Source organism: Paroedura picta, chromosome 4, assembly GCF_049243985.1.
Source record: "Paroedura picta isolate Pp20150507F chromosome 4, Ppicta_v3.0, whole genome shotgun sequence".
Taxonomy (NCBI): domain Eukaryota; kingdom Metazoa; phylum Chordata; class Lepidosauria; order Squamata; family Gekkonidae; genus Paroedura; species Paroedura picta.
The window spans coordinates 73,410,065-73,428,203 of record NC_135372.1 but is presented as its reverse complement, the minus strand read 5'-3'; the positions used below and the strand labels follow the sequence as shown (position 1 = coordinate 73,428,203).

The window sequence follows — 18,139 nt, the reverse complement described above, 5'->3', positions numbered from 1 at the left end:
GTCAGTGACTGGCATGAAAGATTGCTGGCCGCCATTGATGAGATAGCTCCCAGATGTCCTCTCCGTCCCCGTCTCAAGCGGGCCCCGTGGTACACCGAGGAGCTCCGCGAGAAGAAACGGGAACTAAGACGACTAGAGCGAGTTTGGAGGAAGACTCGCGATGAAGAATCGAGAGCATCTTATAAAATGCAGTTAAGAGCCTGTGAGATGGCAGTGAAGTCAGTGAAACACAACTTTTACTCAACTAGCATCGTGTCTGCGCACTCACGCCCAGTACAACTATTTAGGGTAGTGCGATCTCTCACCGCCCTTGATAAAGGGCGCCAAAACAATAGCCAATTGGACATTAGCTGTGAGGCATTTGCGAGTCACTTCGCAGACAAAATCTCGACTCTCCACCATGACCTCCCTCCAACTTTGGACACAGAAAGTGAACTGGAGGCTCCTTGGCCGTCTTTGGAGAGAACAATGAGTTACTTCAGATGACTCTCATTAGATGAAGTGGACAGGATGCTAGCAACAACGAGGCCAACCACTTGCCCACTAGACCCATGTCCATCGTGGCTACTAAAACAACAGACCTAAGAATGCGAGCTCCCCTCCGGGAAATAATCAACCTCTCCCTTTCAACAGGAGAATTCCCGGAGGGATTAAAAGAGGCAGTGGTATGCCCGTTGCTCAAAAAACCATCCTTGGCTCCGCAGGAGCCTGACAATTACCGCCCCGTCTCGCATCTGGCGTTTCTGGGGAAGTTGGTTGAAAGGGCTGCTGCGGGCCAAATATCAACATTCCTGGAAGAAACTTCAGCCCTTGATCCATTTCAGTCGGGCTTCCGGCCTGGCCATGGGGTGGAGACAGTGCTAGTCTCCCTGACGGATGACCTCCGCCGCCAATTGGACCGAGGCGGGTCAGCACTGCTGATACTATTAGACCTGTTGGCAGCGTTTGACACAGTCGATCATGAACTCCTAGCTCACCGCCTTGCCGACGCTGGGATACGAGGGACAGCCCTCAAATGGCTGATCTCCTTCCTCCAGGGTCGCGGACAGAGGGTAGCAATAGGAGAGAGAGTATCTAGCCATCACCAGCTCACATGTGGAGTCCCACAAGGAGCAGTGCTCTCTCCTATCCTACTTAATATCTCCATGCGCCCTCTTGCTCAGCTGGTGCGGAGGTTTGGGCTGGGTTGCCACCAATACGCAGACGACACCCAGCTCTTCCTCCTGATGGATGACTGCCCTGACTCCCCCCCAGAATCTTTAGCCCGATGCCTGGAAGCAGTGACAAAATGGATCAAGCAGAGTCGTCTGAAGCTCAATCCTGCAAAGACGGAGGTCCTGTGTTTGGGTAGGAAGGGACCATGGGAGAAAGCGCGCCTGCCCATCCTGGATGGTGTGCAGCTCCTAGCAACTCACTCCGCCAGGAGCCTGGGCATGATCCTGGATGCTTCTCTTACAATGGAGGCCCAGGTCACGAAGGTAGCACGGCTGGCATTTTACCACCTCCGGCAAGCCAAACTACTAGCGCCCTAACTGGAACCAGAGCACCTAGCCACAGTGATCCATGCGGTGGTCACCTCCAGACTGGACTTCTGCAACTCGCTCTACGCAGGCCTACCCTTATCCTTGATCCGGAAACTACAACTGGTGCAGAATGCCACGGCCAGGATTCTCACTAAGACATCATGGAGATCACATATCCGGCCAGTACTTCAAGAACTTGGTTGGCTCCCAGTTGAATTCCAGATTAAGCTTAAGGTTTTGGTAATATATATAACAATTAAAATGAATGTTTTCCCTAAGTTGCATTTTTTAATTTCACGTTTTACCTATAGATATCAAAGATAAAACCCTGCAGAAATGGCAAAGCTGTTTAAACAAATTTATCTGGAATTACAAAAGACCGAGAGTCACTTTTTAAACTCTCCAAGATGATAAGAGAGGAGGAATGGGAGTTTGCAACATAAGACTTAATTTTTATCCAATATATTTTAGTATTATCATAGTACCACCACATATGATAAAAAGAACCAATATTATAACATCTCCCATCATGCTGATTTGCCATTTGCCATTCTACTCTGATCCAGAAGTTACAGCTGGTTCAACATGCGGCTGCTAGGGTCCTCACTAGGACATCTTGGAGGGCCCATATTCAGCCAGTGCTTTGTCATCTGCACTGGTTACCAGTCTGTTTCCGGGTCATGTTCAAGGTATTGGTATTATCTCTAAGGCCATACGCGGCCTGGGCCCTGCCTACCAGGAGGACCGCTTGGTTGCTTATGGCCCCCGCAGGGCCCTTCGTTCTGCGGGTATGAATTTACTGGTTGTCCCGGGGCCCCGGGACGTATGCCTGGCCTCGACCAGGGCCAGGTCCTTTTCGGTCCTGGCCCTAGCCTGGTGGAACGAGCTCCTGGAAGAGCTGAGGGCCCTGCCAGAATTACCAGCTTTCCGCAGGGCCTGCAACAGCTCTTCTGCAAGGCATATGGTTGAGGCCAGGACGGAGTCCCGGGTTTTTCCAACTGGATCCCAAGTTCCACCAGACCAGCTCCCGCTCTCACTAGAGGAAGATCTGGACCCCACCCTGAACAGGGGGGAAAGGACTGAATAAGGATACATCACCATCTTTGTGATATTGTTTTATTCTGTAATTGGGTAAATTGGGATTTTCTTGTTTTTAGAATTTTATGCTGTGAACTGCTGCGAGACCTATCAGGGAGCGGCGGTATACAAATTAAAAAATAAATAAATAAATAAATGTTCACGCATCTATATTAATTGGGGTCACAGAATGGATTTTAAATCCCAATAGAAGAAAGCTATTATTTAAAAAACACAGGTTGGAGGAAGGACTACATAGGCTACTATGGCCAACAGCAGGATGTAAAAAGAAAATAGACATGCACTATTAAAGAAATAAATCTAATGAAAATATGGTTGAAGTATAAAGATAGAATAAGTTCTGACATCAACATTGAAATCTTCTGTGGAAGCTTATTTGAATAAATCTCAGCAGGAGAAAGCTGACTTTTAAAGATATTGAGATATAACCCTTTGCAATTGATCAGATAAAACATGAAGAGAAAACTATAGATTGGCTCAGCTGTATGCAACGAGATTTAAATCTGAATTTAAAAGCATGGGGAAATTAAAAGACTTGAGTTTGAAACCATAATCATACAAGGAAAACCTCAATTATATAGCTTTTTGTTGAAATTTGACACTGAACAGATTTAAACTATGATTAAGTGAAATCTTTTGAATGAGAGCAATTGTGGGTTAACAATCTGAAACTTACAAAATGTCAAATGTTAAGAGAAAACTGATACAAAATATTTTATAGATGGTATGTAAATCCTAAAGCTATCAGTAGAATGGCAAATCAGCATGATGGGAGATGTTATAATATTGGGTTTTTATCATATGTGGTGGTACTATGATAATACTAAAAGATATTGGATAAAAATTTACAGCATGATGAAAAATGTTAAAAATTAAGTTTTCTATGTATTCTAAATTCATATTGTTAAGCTTTCCCCCCGAAAACGTACTAATGAGCCCAAGAGAATTCTTATTTTATGCTATGATTGCAGCAAGACTGATAGTTGGCTGGAATTGGAAGCTGCAAGACTTACCTGGAGTTGATGCATGGATGGATAAAATTGGAGAACTTGCAAAGATGACTAAATTGACTAATTTGATAAATAGAATTTGATAAGCACTGGAGCTTTGAATTTTGTTGTCAAGTAGTTCTAACTTTAATGATGGAGAAAATAATAATCTGTAGCCTGTATTAACTTTCTTTTTTCTGTAATCTATTTTCTGAATAAAATGAATTTTAAAAAATTATATATAAAAAGGCTTTTCCTGAAGTTTCCAGGAATTTCTTTCTGAAGTCCTTCTAGTGCTTAAAAAGGTAAAGGTATCCCCTGTGCAAGCACCGAGTCATGTCTGACCCTTGGGGTGATGCCCTCTAGCGTTTTCTTGGCAGACTCAATAAAGGGTGGTTTGCCATTCCCTTCCCCAGTCATTAACGTTTTACCCCCCAGCAAGCTGGGTACTCATTTTACCAGCCTTGGAAGGATGGAAGGCTGAGTCAACCTTGAGCTGGCTGCTGGGATCAAACTCCCAGCCTCATGGGCAGAGCTTCAGACAGCATGTCGGCTGCCTTACCACCCTGCGCCACAAGAGTACTTAACACCTTCAAATTTCTGTTCCTTGCTGTTGGGGAGGAGAACTTGATCATCCCATTGTTTCTTGCTAGACCTATTAGCATTTCTAAAAAGGTGAATGAGATCAGCTAGAAAGCAATTGGTCTCTCCCCCCCCTGCAAAGTGAATGTTTTGCTCAGTTCAAACCTTCAAAGAAATGTAAATTTTAAAAAATTATTTAGATGTAAAACTTACAATCTAAAATTTTAAAAGACAACTGCCAATAAATAAAAATTCACTTAGTCAAATGCAATCCTAAATAAAACTGCCTCCTGAAGATAGACAGTGAGGGAGTCAAATGTACCTCCATGGGAAGGTTATTCCATAATCATGGGGTTGCAACCAAAAAGGCCCTAGATAGCACTGGAACCACTATAACACTATGCCCCTCTGTAACATACAACTGTATATAACTTAAAACTGAATAGGAGAGCAGTTGGGAACATCCTATTATGAGGTAAAGTTTATCATGCTATTCATTCTTAGGGTTGTATAATTTTATCAGTAAAAGAGAAGTTGATACTACATATTGATGAGAAAGTATTATTTAAGGCACACTAATAATCAGGATCCAGCATAATGTAGTTGTAGAAAGTGAAATAACAATTATATATACTATCACTGTATTCTTCCAGTTAGCTGTGGTTATGATTAGGCAAGGGATTTAATGTGCCTATGGAAGGGAGAAAACAGATCTGACACTGGGAGATCAAAGGATGAATCTTTCCCACATTTTTAAATCGCAGTACCTGCTACATGGAACAGAAATATGGTTTAGAGCTACACCCATGGATATTCCAATACCATACTGCTTTTTGCTGAGCTAGCATTTATCGTCATATAATCTAATGCTAGGAGAGATTTCTTGAAAATAAAGCCACCCTTTGGTACAGTTGCGTGGGGAAATGATTTCCAGTGTCTTTAGCTGAATGGGGTGCAACTTTGCTGGTGTATAAGACGACTGGGCGTATAAGACGACCCCCCAACATTTCCACTCAAAATATAGAGTTTGTTATATACCTGGCCCACCCCTGCATTTCCCTGTGACTGGCACTAGTGCGCAAGTGTGCATGTGTGAGCTCTGTGTAGACAAGGGGCGGGCCGGAGCGCCACTGCTTCCCACCGAGCAGAATGGGCTGATCACGCCGAAAAGGCTGGCACCCCTGTCTCGCTGCTGATGCTCGCCGCAGCCACGCTGATGACCCACCGCAGCCGTGCTGGATAACACGCGATACTGGATGGTATGTAGAATGAGGTGGGCGGGCATCAGTTGGCCACTATAGGCACCGGGAGGCCACTATGGGCACCTAGCAAGCATCGGGAGGCCACTATGGGCAGCTATGTCTATCCTAACTGAAGTGCACCCGGCATATAGGACCCCCCCCACCTGGAGGCATGTTTTTCAGGTGAATTGAATAAGGATACATCACCAGTAGTCTTATTCGCCAGCAAATACAGTACTTTCATAGGTGCTATAATAACAATTTATAGCATTCTACCTGCATTGTGCAGAGCCTCTTGTGGCGCAGAGTGGTAAGTGGCAGAAATGCTGTCTGAAGATGTCTGTCCACGAGGTTGGGAGTTCGATCCCAGCAGTCGGCTCAAGGTTGACTCGGCCTTCCATCCTTCCGAGGTCGGTAAAATGAGTACCCAGCTTGCTGGGGGGTAAACGGTAATGACTGGGGAAGGCACTGGCGAGGCCACCCTGTATTGAGTCTGCCATGAAAACACTGGAGGGCGTCACCCCAAGGGTCAGACATGACCCGCTGCTTGCACAGGGGATACCTTTATCTGCACTGTGTGATGAATCTTCACTCCCCTGCTACTTCATTGGAAGCCTATGAACTCAAATCATTTTGCATCCAAAAACTAAGTCCCGACAGTGGGGTGGGTAGTGTTATCTGTGAATAAATAAGCCACACAGTCTTAAGTTTAGTAACTCACTTTTTTGTGTGTTACTGATTCCCCTCGTCTGCTAGAATTTACTGAAAATGTGTGGCTCATTCTTCTCTTTCTCCCTTGTCATTGGCTAGCAGCATGCAGCTCAACTTTTAAGTAAGCAATCTAATTACCCCTGATGAGAGAACTTTATCAGCTTCTAAGCAAACTTACTATGGCCTCAAAATTATAAACTGCTGAGAATATTTTAAGGTGCAGTAAAATGTTACTCCATATGTGCAATATACTGTATACAGCAACTATCCATTTCCAAATTTCCTTTAAGCAAAGCAGATACTTACGAGCTGACACTAAGATCCCAGATTTCCACTCTGATTTCATTCACTACTGCAAACACAAATGCTGAATTGGGAGACCACATGATATCATAAATAACGTTGTTTGTGGAACTGAAGCTTAAAATGGGGCGAATGGAATCTTGCCGCCACAACATAATACTCCAGTCTGCAGAGCAACTTAGAAAAACTTCAGTGCTGAATGGATTCCATGCTATCTTGTACACTGGACCCTTAATATGGAGAGAGAGAGAGAAGAAAATGCTTTATTGTAAGGTTGCTATATGATCTTCCCAGTTGCAATGTATGGCTGTGGAAGTTGGACCATAAGGAAGGCCGTGTCAAAGAATTGAGGCTTTTGAACTCTGGTGCTGGAGAAGACTCTTGCGAGTCCCTTGGACTGCAAGGCGAACAAACCGGTCAGTCCTGGAGGAGATCAGCCCTGACTGCCCCTTAGAAGGCCAGATCCTGAAGATGAAACTCAAATACTTTGGCCACCTCATGAGAAGGAAGGACTCCCTGGAGAAGAGCCTAATGCTGGGAGCGATCGAGGGCAAAAGAAGAAGGGGGCGACAGAGAATGAGGTGGCTGGCTGGAATCACTGAAGCAGTAGGTGCATACTTAAATGGACTTCAAGGAATGGTACAGGAAGGCCTGGAGGATAATTGTCCATGGGGTCGCGATGGGTTGGACACGACCTCGCACCTAACAACAACAACAACAACACCAAAGGTTGCTGAGTGTCAAAATGCACCAAAATGCATGCATGAACAAGCCAAAGTTTTACTGCACAGAAGATTTTGGAAGACTTCTCCAAGTACTATTTAATCAGTAGCAGTGGCAATTAACAAGAAGAGCCAGGCTAATATCGCTGGCCATAATTCAAACTGTAACCATTGTGCCCACTGATAAGACAAGTCACTTTTTAAACTGAATGATAGTTCAGCTCTGGAGAATGCAGAGAAAGGCCTAATTCCTTTCCATTGTGAGTGTTATTTCTGGAATCATAGGCTTAAATGCAACATGTCATTTTAAGCAAATGACCTGTGATCTGTGGAGTGCTTAGTCTAGATTTGTTTCTGGCACAGACTCACAGATGGCCTTAGGCAATTCCCCTCTCTTAGCCCTATCATCTGCAATACAGAATTAATAATACTGGCCAAATTTAAACAGCTGTTGCAAAGATTATAGCAACATAGTGTCTGTGAGGGGCTTTAATCAATAAAGGCACAACAGAATGCTAAATATTAAGGGCATGTATGTCAGCCAAAGAGGTTCATAGGCGTATCTGGCTAAAGGCACACAGTGCCCAAATGGAAAATGGCTGCCTAGCATGGCATGAGGATTTGCTATTTCCAAACACATGGTCATTGCACACTGATTTTAAATTTTGATCAGATTATGAATTTTCTCATGATTAAGAAGCTGCATGGAAGATTGTCACATTCAGGAGCTGATATTGACCATATCCAGTGCAGTGCCCCAAATGTGTCACCAATGGGTGCCGTGGCATTTCCCATTGCTATTCCTAGTGCCCACTTGCTGTTTCCCCAAACCAAAGAGCCTGGATGTTTTTCATTTCATTTCATTTCATTTCATTTAGATTTCAATACTGCACATTTCTTTGCAGCTCTGGACGGTTTACACAGAACATTATAACTTACATGGAACATTATATAGACTATAACATCAAAACATCTTTCAATAAAACATCAAAAGATTACAAAACCACATTTATAATATAATAACAATTAACTTTGGGAGAGTCATGGGCAGGCGTCTGGGGGGACCAGCAGGTGTTCTGAGTCGGTCAGCCTCAAGCAAATGCCTGGTGGAAGAGCTCCCTCTTGCAGGCCCTGCAGAACTGTGGAAGTTCGGGCAGGGCTCTGATCTCAGGGAGCTTGTTCCACCAGGTGGGGGCCAGGACCAAGAAGGCTCTGGCCCTAGTTGAGGTCTGACGCGCTTCTCTGGGGCCAGAGATCTGCAGCCAGTTGGAGGTGGCGGAGCATAAGACTCTTTTGGGGGTATAGGCAGGAAGGCGGTCTCTCAGATACACTGGGCCCAAACGTTGGGGCTTTACATACCGGGATCTTTGTAGCAAATTGGTCACTGAATGAAAAATCGCCATTTAAAATAGTGGAATTCGTCGTTATGCATACCTGCCTTTGTAGTGGAATCCAGTTGCGTTTTGTAGCGTTTCCCACAGGCTTCCGGTCTCGGCAGAAATCGCTAGAAAGGAAGCGCTATTGCCAAGCTCGTCCCGCCCCTGGCCGTCAAGCAGCCAATGGGCAGCCGTTAGCATGCTCCCAAACAGCCCCTTTCCCTTTAAGAAAGGTTTTTTAAAAAAACAGACCCATTGCAACGAATCTGTGTAGATTCGTTGCAACGGAGAGACCCATCCAGCTGCCTAATGTGTTTGAGCTGTCGTTTGATCGTTTGATCGTTGCCACGCTTCCTCCGAGTGAAACCCCCCCCCCTCTCACGGGCCCGATTTTCGGCTAAATGAATGTGTAAAAATTAAAGGGAAAATACATCAGCAAACGGGCTTTTCTGTGGTTTGTGCTTAGTGACTAAAGGGGAGGGACTGAAGCCAGGGAAGCCTCTAAACAGAAAGAGGCTCGCTGGTGCATTTATCCCCGCTCGCTCGGAGAAAAAAAAATGGCGATCGCTTCGCCGGAAGATCAGAGAAGAGAGCCAGGGGGAGGGACTTTGTAGAAACCGCAACAATGTTAACGCACAGGTCTTTTTCGCTAGTGTTGCAGATTGGTTGCAGGAGTGTATCGCTTTCCGGAGGGTGAATCCACTTTTGGGGATTTCCCTGAAAGCGCTACAAGGAAGCGCTTTTTGCAGATTGGTTTCAGGTGTGTGGCAGATTGTCGACGACGTTGTGCAAAACAGCAAATCAGTAGCGTTTTCAATTGGCAACCATTGTGCTATTTTGAAGGCGTGCAAAAAGCCCCCTTGTATTTCCTTGGGATAAGAGGTGTTTCAGAAGAAACCAGAAGGTATTGTTTTTTTGTCTGCAGGGATCACCCATGTGGAACCAGCTGCCTTCATCATATAAGGACACCTGCTTGGAATATCCTAAGATTTTATGGCATTTCTTGATTTTTAAAGACTGGAGCCAGCCCCCAATGCAGCCATTTTGTTTTGATGCCTAATATCCCTTCTCAAAATTCTAACATTATCCCCAGGTTCAACAAGGTTGGGAGCCATAGTCATAAGAAACAAAACATTCAAATATAACATATAATCGTGTAAATGTAGTTTTGGGGGGGCACCCTTTAAATGTTCTCTAACTAGATGGGAGACCTGCTGTGGTTCCCATGCAGCTGTTTAATTCATCCAACCTAATGAAGCAGTTCAATGGTATGCGTCTCCCCATGAAATTGACAGCATTGTGGGAACCACTTGTGGATAAGTACTAGTAATTAAGCCCGCTGTAGCTGCAATACAGCGGGCGCTAGCGGAGCAGGGTGCGGCCGCCAAGCAGGCAGGCCGGGGGGCAGTGAGCGACGGTGAGCCGCGCTATGCGCGGCTTGCAATGACCGACGTGGCGGTGTCCTGAGGCGCCAGGCCGCTGGCCAGGGAGCAATTCGGGGTAGCTCCCTGGCCGGCGGCCAATCGGAGGGCCCAATCGGCAGGTGCTTTGCGCCTGCCGATTGGGCCCTCCGATTGTCAGTCCAGAGGAAGGGGCCAATAGGCACCCTTCCTCATCACGGACAGAGCCTGCCCTAACTCCTCCCCCTTAGCCCTTACCGCATTATTTAGTCCGTGGTGCCCACGGTGCCGCGGGTGGTTTTAAGATGAGTCAAACTGAAATGATGGTCTAAGACTACAAGGCATACTGAAACCAATAAGTCTCTGGGTCCAGACATAAAAATTCAAGGGTTTTTAAGAATTTCAAATGTAAAAACTGCTGAGCTACTAGCCAGGATATGTAGTGTTGCTAAAATGGTGTCTATGCCAGATGACTGGAACATAGCAAATGTCATACTGATTTTTTAGAAAGGGGTCTAGTGGGGGTCCAGGGAATTACACGTCAGGTAAATTAATAGAAACTATTGTCAGAAATATATTAATGTCCTGCTCAAACCTGAGGTCTAGAAGTTGAGGCAGGAGGCAAGGCACTGAAGCTGGAGCCAATAGAGTATTATGGATTATTCCAGCACAGGCTGAAGGTGAAATGGGGTCTTAAATAATCTTTCAAGGAGATAAAAATACAAGCTCCTTTCCTCCCAAGCAGTATACCAGCATATAAAGGGTTGTGCCTGGTTATGACAGCAAGTATTACAATGGGATTGAGACGTCCTGGGCCTTTGTGAGGCCTGAGGATTCAGTTGGGCTCACCCAACTGGCCTCTCTAGCCTCTCCGTATCTTTAAATACTGGCTCCACCTGAACTTTAGAGCCTAATCTGGGAGCCTTGTCTACCTTATGCTGTCTGATAAGTTTCTATCACCCTGATTTGTGAAGATTAACAACAAACTAGACCTGTCTATTGAGCTTTTGGAATAACTTGAAGACAACCATGCTTACAATATCATCAGGCAACGAATTCTGGATATCGACCATCAGAACACTATCGCTGGAGCACGCAGAACACGCAGAACATTTTTTTCCCATTCTATCCTCTAGTAAGAGCCTCTTATGGCGCCGGGGGCTAAGCGGCAGAAATGCTTTTTGAAGCTGTCTGTCCACAAGGTTGGGAGTTCAATCCCAGCAGCTGGCTCAAGGTTGACTCAGGCTTCCATCCTCCCGAGGTCGGTAAAATGAGTACCCAGCTTGCTGGGGGGTAAAACGGTAATGACTGGGGAAGGCAGTGGCGAGGCCACCCTGTATTGAGTCTGCCATGAAAACGCTGAAGGGCATCACCCCAAGGGTTAGAGGACTCAGTGCTTGCACAGGGGATACCTTTACCTTTATCCCCCAGTAAGAAGCATCCCGGAGTACTTTACATCTTTAAAATCACCTTCCCTGAAGCGATTTTTTATGCTAGCAAGGCTAAACTTCCTACCTCCTACCAACAGCAGTGACTAAAGGTCAATACACTAAAATCGACAGACTCTGCTCATGTCCTGCAAAGAAACATTATTCTGTGAGCAACATAAACATCTCAGAGAACGGTACATATTCCCTCTCGTGGGGACGAGCAAGATTCAAAGTCCTGTGACAATAGTGCACTTTCTTTTATCGGATCATAACCCTCAAATAACCAAAGGCATTGCAAAATTCCTCCATGGGATTTTCTCCATGTGATCTGGGATCCGAATCACCTTGTCTTTTATATAGATGTTTTGTTATGATTATGCCAATAAAGGTATTTGAATTTGAATTTTGATTCAATTGGACAAAGACCTCTGTTTCAGCAGCAGGGTCTGAGCAGAGAGTGCAGGGTCTAAATCTGGGTCAGAGTGCAAGGCTATATCCCAGGATGAGAAGGGGCAATTCCTGCACTTCAATGGAGGCTCCAGGAGGTGTCTCAATGTCTCCTTCTACATGGTTTTAGGTACCTAGTTGCCTCCTCCTTTGAGTCTTCAGCCTCTTTGCCTGACAGAGAGGTGTCCATACTCTGATATATGGTAACTAAGCATGTTGAGGAACAAAGCCTACTGAGGGAAAATCAGCATGCTTTCTGCAACAGAAGTGCTGCCTTGCTAACGATTTCGAACTCTTATCAACATATTAAAAAAACATGTGGCTAAAGGTTATCAAATAGACATGATATAGCTGATTATTATATACTTTTTTTACAACTTGTTTTTTACATTGGCAATGGTGCTATTTAATTTGTTAATAAATTATTTGAAATTTGAGATTTGCAGTGTAGTAGCCAAATTTACAGATGATACCAAAGTATTCAGCATGGTAAAATTCAAAGTAGCCTTTTAGGAACAGAAGATTTCTAAATTACATGAATAGGCAACCATGAGGCAAACAAAGTTCAAACTGGGAAAGTGTAAAGTGATGGACATTGGAACAAAAAGTCCTAATTTTAAATATATGTTGACTGGGTCAGAACTGGTGAAGACTCGTATTGAAAGAGATCTTGTGACTTAGGTGAAGATGTTGACTCACCATGCAGCCATGTGAAAAAGGCAAACTTCATACTAGGGATTAATAGGAAAAAGAATGGAAATAAAATGACAGACTGTGATGCCCTAAATATAAAACAATAATTTGGAATACTCTGTTTAGCTCTGGTAGTGATATCTCAAAAATGATATTGCAGAGCTGGGGAAAATACAAAAGAAGACAACTAAGCTGATTGTGGTACTAGAACATTTTTCCAAAGAGGAAAGCCTGGAGAATCTGAGATTTCTTGGTCTAGAAAAAAGTTGCTGGGGGGGGGGGACATGACAGAAGTTTATAAATTATGAGCAGAAAAGAAAGTTGATAGACATTTTTTCTCTCATAATATTAGAAAATTGGGGGCATCTAACGAGGCTGATGGGCAACAGTTCGGGACCGACAGAAATACTTCTTTACTCAATAAATAATAAAATTATAGAATTCATTGCCAATGGATGTAATCATGGCCATGAGTCTATATGGCTTTAAAAGGGGGCACATTCCCAGAAGATAGTTTCATCAATGGCTACTAGCAATGGAGGGTAAAGGGAACGTCCCTATACATATGTATCAAACCTCTGAATACTAATGCTAGGAAGCTCCTTAGGGGAAGGCCTTGGCTTCTATGATCTGTTTGCCATCCAGGGAATCTGTTCTGCTTCATACTGATGTCCAGGAGATAGAACCAACTGTACTATAGTTTACATGTTATTCTAACAGAGGCTGAGGGTAAACTGCTTCTCTTACAAGGTGGTGGAGTTGCAAGCCCATCCTTCAAGAAACAGGCTAATTGTCTACACTCTGTTGTGTGGGACAGTAGGCTGGGCTGGATGGATCACTAGTCTGGGCTCTTATATTCTTAAGCAGCTCTAAGAAATGTGGGAGAATATGGGATGGCTGCCTTAGTGTGTTTTGTGTATGTGTGTGAGAAAGAGAGAGATCTATCCAACCAAATCTATTTAAATTTTACTCACTTTGTGTCCTCTATACGTTTCCAGGTACTGCTCATTGTAAGAGCAAGAGCATTTGTGAATATAGCCTTCTTCAGTTCCAGCAAGGTATATATTGGTGTCCTGAAATAAAATCAACAGCTTTAACTTATTCATTATTGGACATTATCTTGAGAATATTCACTGCAAGGGCAAGCTTCTTTGTGGAATGCCAAGATTCTAATGGAGGGAAATGCAAAGTATACATTATATACATTGGTCTTGTCAGGTCAGTGCTATTTTAAGGGACATCTTCTTTTAATTATATCTAGCTCATAATCTGGTCCTCTGCCTAGTTAGCCACACTGATCCATGCTATTCTACCTTCCAGATTGGCATATCCTGAATATTTAGTGGCTCTTATGTATGTGTGTGCAGAGCCATGGTAGGCGGAGTATATCCAGACTCCATTTCCAGCTGGACACACTTCATCGGCCAATCAGGATGCACCCAGCAAAGCAGGGCACTCCCTGATTGGGCCAGCCCCTAGAGCGCCCACCCCCACAAGGTGGACGCTCGGTGCTCTGGCAGCCTTGCCAGTAGATGCAGCCTGGCTGGCAAGAGGGGCAGACCTGTGGCATGCTGGCCTGGCTACTGCTCAGCCAGGCTGAGCCTGTGCCCCAACACAGTAACCTGTCCACACGCCCTTGGACCCCCTACCCTCTGGGACAACCAGCCCTGCTGCCACGTGAGTGGCCTGAAAGTAGGCTGCAGCCTCCGCAAGAGGCCCACTTCTAGCACCTGTTGCATGCCTGGCTGCAACAGGCTTTCTGCCTAGTTGTAATAAGTTCTATGTGAGGCCTCTAAAGACATCTCAGAAGCTTCAGTGGGTACAAATGTGACAGTGAGACTATGTAGGGTCAGTTGTTAAAAGATGTAACATCAGTACTGGGTCAACTCTGTTACCAGTTTGATTCTGGGTTTGATTTAAAGTGCCAGTTATCATCTTTAAAACCCTTTAAGTCCTGGGGGTCCTTGTGGTTACTGTGCCACATCATTGAGTATATTCCCATGTTTCAGTTATGGTCTTCAGGCAATTTTCTCCTTATGGTGTCTTCTCCTAGGATTGTCCATATGGCAACAGTTAGGTTGTGAGCTTTTGCTATGGTAGATCCATTCCTCTTGAATGGCCTACTGTAGTGGGTGTGCAGGGAGCCTTCTCTTTCAACATTCAGGAAGAGATGTAAGAGGGTTTTGTCCCAAAGAGCATTTGGTTGGGGGTAAGCTGTTTTGGCTGCTTTTTTAACTGTGCATTGTTTTTGTCTTGTTGATGGATGACTATGATGTTTTCCTATGCTTGGTGCTCTTGCTTCTCTATTATCTAACTTGAGTCTAAAGAGATACAACTATTTTTGGAGGTAAGATATTAAAACATATATTTATATTAAAATATAAATGTTTTGAATGCATAAATATGTAAAATAGAAAAGGGGAAATATAAAATCTCTCTTGCATATACCTGGAGGTAGATCAATACATAGACAAATAATTAGCTGCTCAGATCCAATCAGTTTGCTATCAAGGCATGGTGTCTTACAAAAACTAAAAAAAATCAGGCCAACAGGCATGAACTAGAATATTAGCAAAGATAAATATACCGTTGGATGGAAGTCAAAACACAGTCCAGGAGCTTGTCGGGAAATCAATGCTTCACTTTTCTTTTCTGCTCCTACTTTTTTCCTTTCACTTGTTGTGCGCTTTAGTTTCATTAGGTCTATATAGATGGATAATGCAAATAAAATATAATGCCTTGAGTTTCATTATGAGCTGTTGTTCTCTGATCAGGCATGCCTGAACAATGGTTGTTTCTCTCTGATCAGGCACATTTTTGCTGCAAACCCTATTTGTCTGCTAAGAGCCAGATGTTAGAAATTACAGCTTGACTCATTGCCATCTCAGTTAAGGATTGCCATTTTAGCGAAATGTGGTTGCAAGTATCAAAGAATTGTCCCCAATCCAGCAAGAGCCTTCAAGCATATAGTAACATATTTCCTACCTCACTACTTCAAACAAGTGATCATTATGATAAATCTCATTTTAAATGCATCTACTATTTAAGCTATGATAACTGCTACTAACTAGGAATGTTCCTACCAACTCAAAAAGAGGACATTTTCATCAGGGTTTTTTTGAAGTCAAAAAGAGGACACTAAAAAAAAAAAGAGGACATCTTTTAAGAGGACATCTGATCACACTAGTAAGCACCAAAATCCTCTGTGGTCCAGGGTGAACCAGCTATCACAAAGTCTATAGACACATGCATATAACAGCCATTCAGCTGGGACAAAGTCCGTGTGTAATTCTGTATTTTGTGCCCCTCTGTTATCACCCCATGTGATTATTCTAGGTGTTTTATGTAAGAAGACCACACTCACCCGTGCAGCTTAGACCTTTTCGAATAAACCATTTAGTGACTCTGCCATCAGCTGATATGGACACTAATATTTCTCCTTTGTCTTCTCCTGTAGTACCCCTGTCCTGCTCTACCCACTTCAGCTGCCACACTGGGCCTAAGTGTTTGTCAAAAGATTCGCTGTAGAAATAGAATCACATAAAATATAACTACTGTATGCATACCATAAAACATAATAGTACTTTCCAGACTGCCAACTAAGACCTGCCTCCTATGCCCTGTTCACTGGGCCCATGCCTGCAGAGATACACCAAGAGGTAACCAGAGAGAAGGCTTTTCTAGAACTGACACTTTACCTGTGGATTTGTCCTTCACTTGAGGTAAACCTGGTGTGCGCATGTGCTGTTTTGCATACTCCCATATCTGGAATTGATGGGGAAAGTTTCTCTCCTTCAGTGATGGAGAAAGCCACTACCCAGTAACTTAGCAATCAAAATCCTGTACTTGCCAGGAAAAGGACCAGCATCAGGAAAGTTGTCTACTTATCTCCCCACATTCAGCCAGCCTATATCTTCCACACTCCAAACATCTTCTGGTTACAACTATTATTTAGGAAGTGCCCAAACAAGCTAAGTAGATGGCCCAGCAATATCTATTTGATCATACCTGGTATCTAAAACTGCAGTAGACAGATGGGTCTGGACATTGTAGATAGCAATTGTCCCATTGAACATCCCAACTGCTAGGAGGTTTGGGTTAGCAACAGAAAAATCCAAGGCAGTTACTCCGTAACTGCACTTATAGATGCGCTCTGGCCACTGAAAAAAGAAAAGAGTTTTAAGCATGACAGCATTCATACATTGTACATGGTGAAGACCAGGTACCCTGGAATACTGCCCTGGCCCCATGTAGTAGCCAAAAACAAACATTTCCCTAATAATTTCTCCTCCTACTTTCAAATATTATATTGCATGTCATGACTATACACCTAGCATACGAAAGCTTTGTTTCTGAATCTGATATCCTTCAAACTGATAGAGACTAATTTGTAAATGATTGTTAAAGCAGCCGTGGTCCTCAGGAATTTAAGAGGATAAGTGAACTCTCCCACTAAATCATTGCAGAATCTTCCAGTGAAGATCAATACTTGGGTTGAAATTACTAGCAGAAGGAAGGCACAAAATATTGTTTACTCTACCATTGGGTTCTTCAGTGACCAGCAGCAAGCCAAACCTGTCTTCTGCTCTTTAAAACGGAATGTCCCATATCCAACAGCCAAGAGGTCCTAAAAATCAGTAACACAAATAATTATACTGCTAAGCAACATAAATCTATTGAAATGGTAGCAGCCTTTGAGGCCTCTTAGGTTTAATTATTAATTGGGGAGGGGCAGAACTATAACCATAAAACACAGTTTTTGACCTGATGGACAAAATTTTACCTACTATCATCGTTACAGCTAGGCCTTTTCCCTTTAGTTCTTCCCATGTGTTCTGCAACTTTCTGTGTTTTAAAAGGATTCATTTGTGGATGTATGCCATAACCCAGGTGGGACCTTGTGATCCCCTGGTTTTACAGCTTATCTCCTGGTGACAGAGATCAGTTTCCTTAGGGACTCCATAGCATTATACTTCACTGTGGTCCTTTCCCACCCCAAATTCTGCCCACTCCCAGCTCCACCTCCAAAGTCTCCAGGTACTTCCCAACCCAGAGTGGGCAATCCTAGGTAGTGCTAAAATGTTTGGCAGTGATTGGTTAAAGCTGCTGTTATGTTATGTAACCATCACAGACATTCTAACTACTAAGGAACTAAAACAACAGAATGTTTACAAAAGTTAGCTTGTATGTACAAAGTGCAAAACTGATTTGGCTAAAAAATCCCTATTTTGTGGGGGATAAACCCAAAATCAGCAGGAGAAAGAAAAAGGAAAAATACATGTAGCACTGGAAACTAAGAAACTGGTGATATGGCAAGCCCAGAGGCAGGTTAATTTTCAAGAAGAAAGAATCAGCAGAAATTTCAGGAAAGGAGAAATTGAGTATAGAGACCTGTTGAAAAGGACTAAAACTGAGGCTAGTGTTGGAGAGCAAAGAAAATAATGAAAAATGAGACTCTGGAAAAACTTAACAAATCCTATATGCCATTGGAAGGAAATAAATATCAAGAGAGCTAAATGAAGAAAGCTTGAGAAATTATCAGGACTGGCCTCAAATTTAACTCAGTGTTGTGCACACAGTCCTAAGGGGCAGGAATAGCTCCTTATGAGAAACCACAGAGGTGC

The 18,139-nt window shown here is 43.6% G+C and overlaps 1 protein-coding gene across 2 annotated transcripts in view; it reads right to left on the bottom strand.

Moving 5' to 3' along the window:
- Positions 1–18,139, bottom strand: part of DNAI4 (dynein axonemal intermediate chain 4) — a 74,950-nt gene that overhangs the window by 4,824 nt on the left and 51,987 nt on the right. The window contains exons 11-16 of one of the 2 annotated variants that reach the window (XM_077333411.1): positions 17,056–17,142; positions 16,524–16,675; positions 15,880–16,037; positions 15,103–15,218; positions 13,490–13,588; positions 6,451–6,677 (exon numbers count right to left, since the gene is read on the bottom strand). In XM_077333411.1, coding sequence (XP_077189526.1) covers positions 6,451–6,677; positions 13,490–13,588; positions 15,103–15,218; positions 15,880–16,037; positions 16,524–16,675; positions 17,056–17,142 — 839 coding nt within the window. The remainder of the gene's footprint in view (positions 1–6,450; positions 6,678–13,489; positions 13,589–15,102; positions 15,219–15,879; positions 16,038–16,523; positions 16,676–17,055; positions 17,143–18,139) is intronic. The other variant, XR_013230214.1, reaches the window with a different exon arrangement.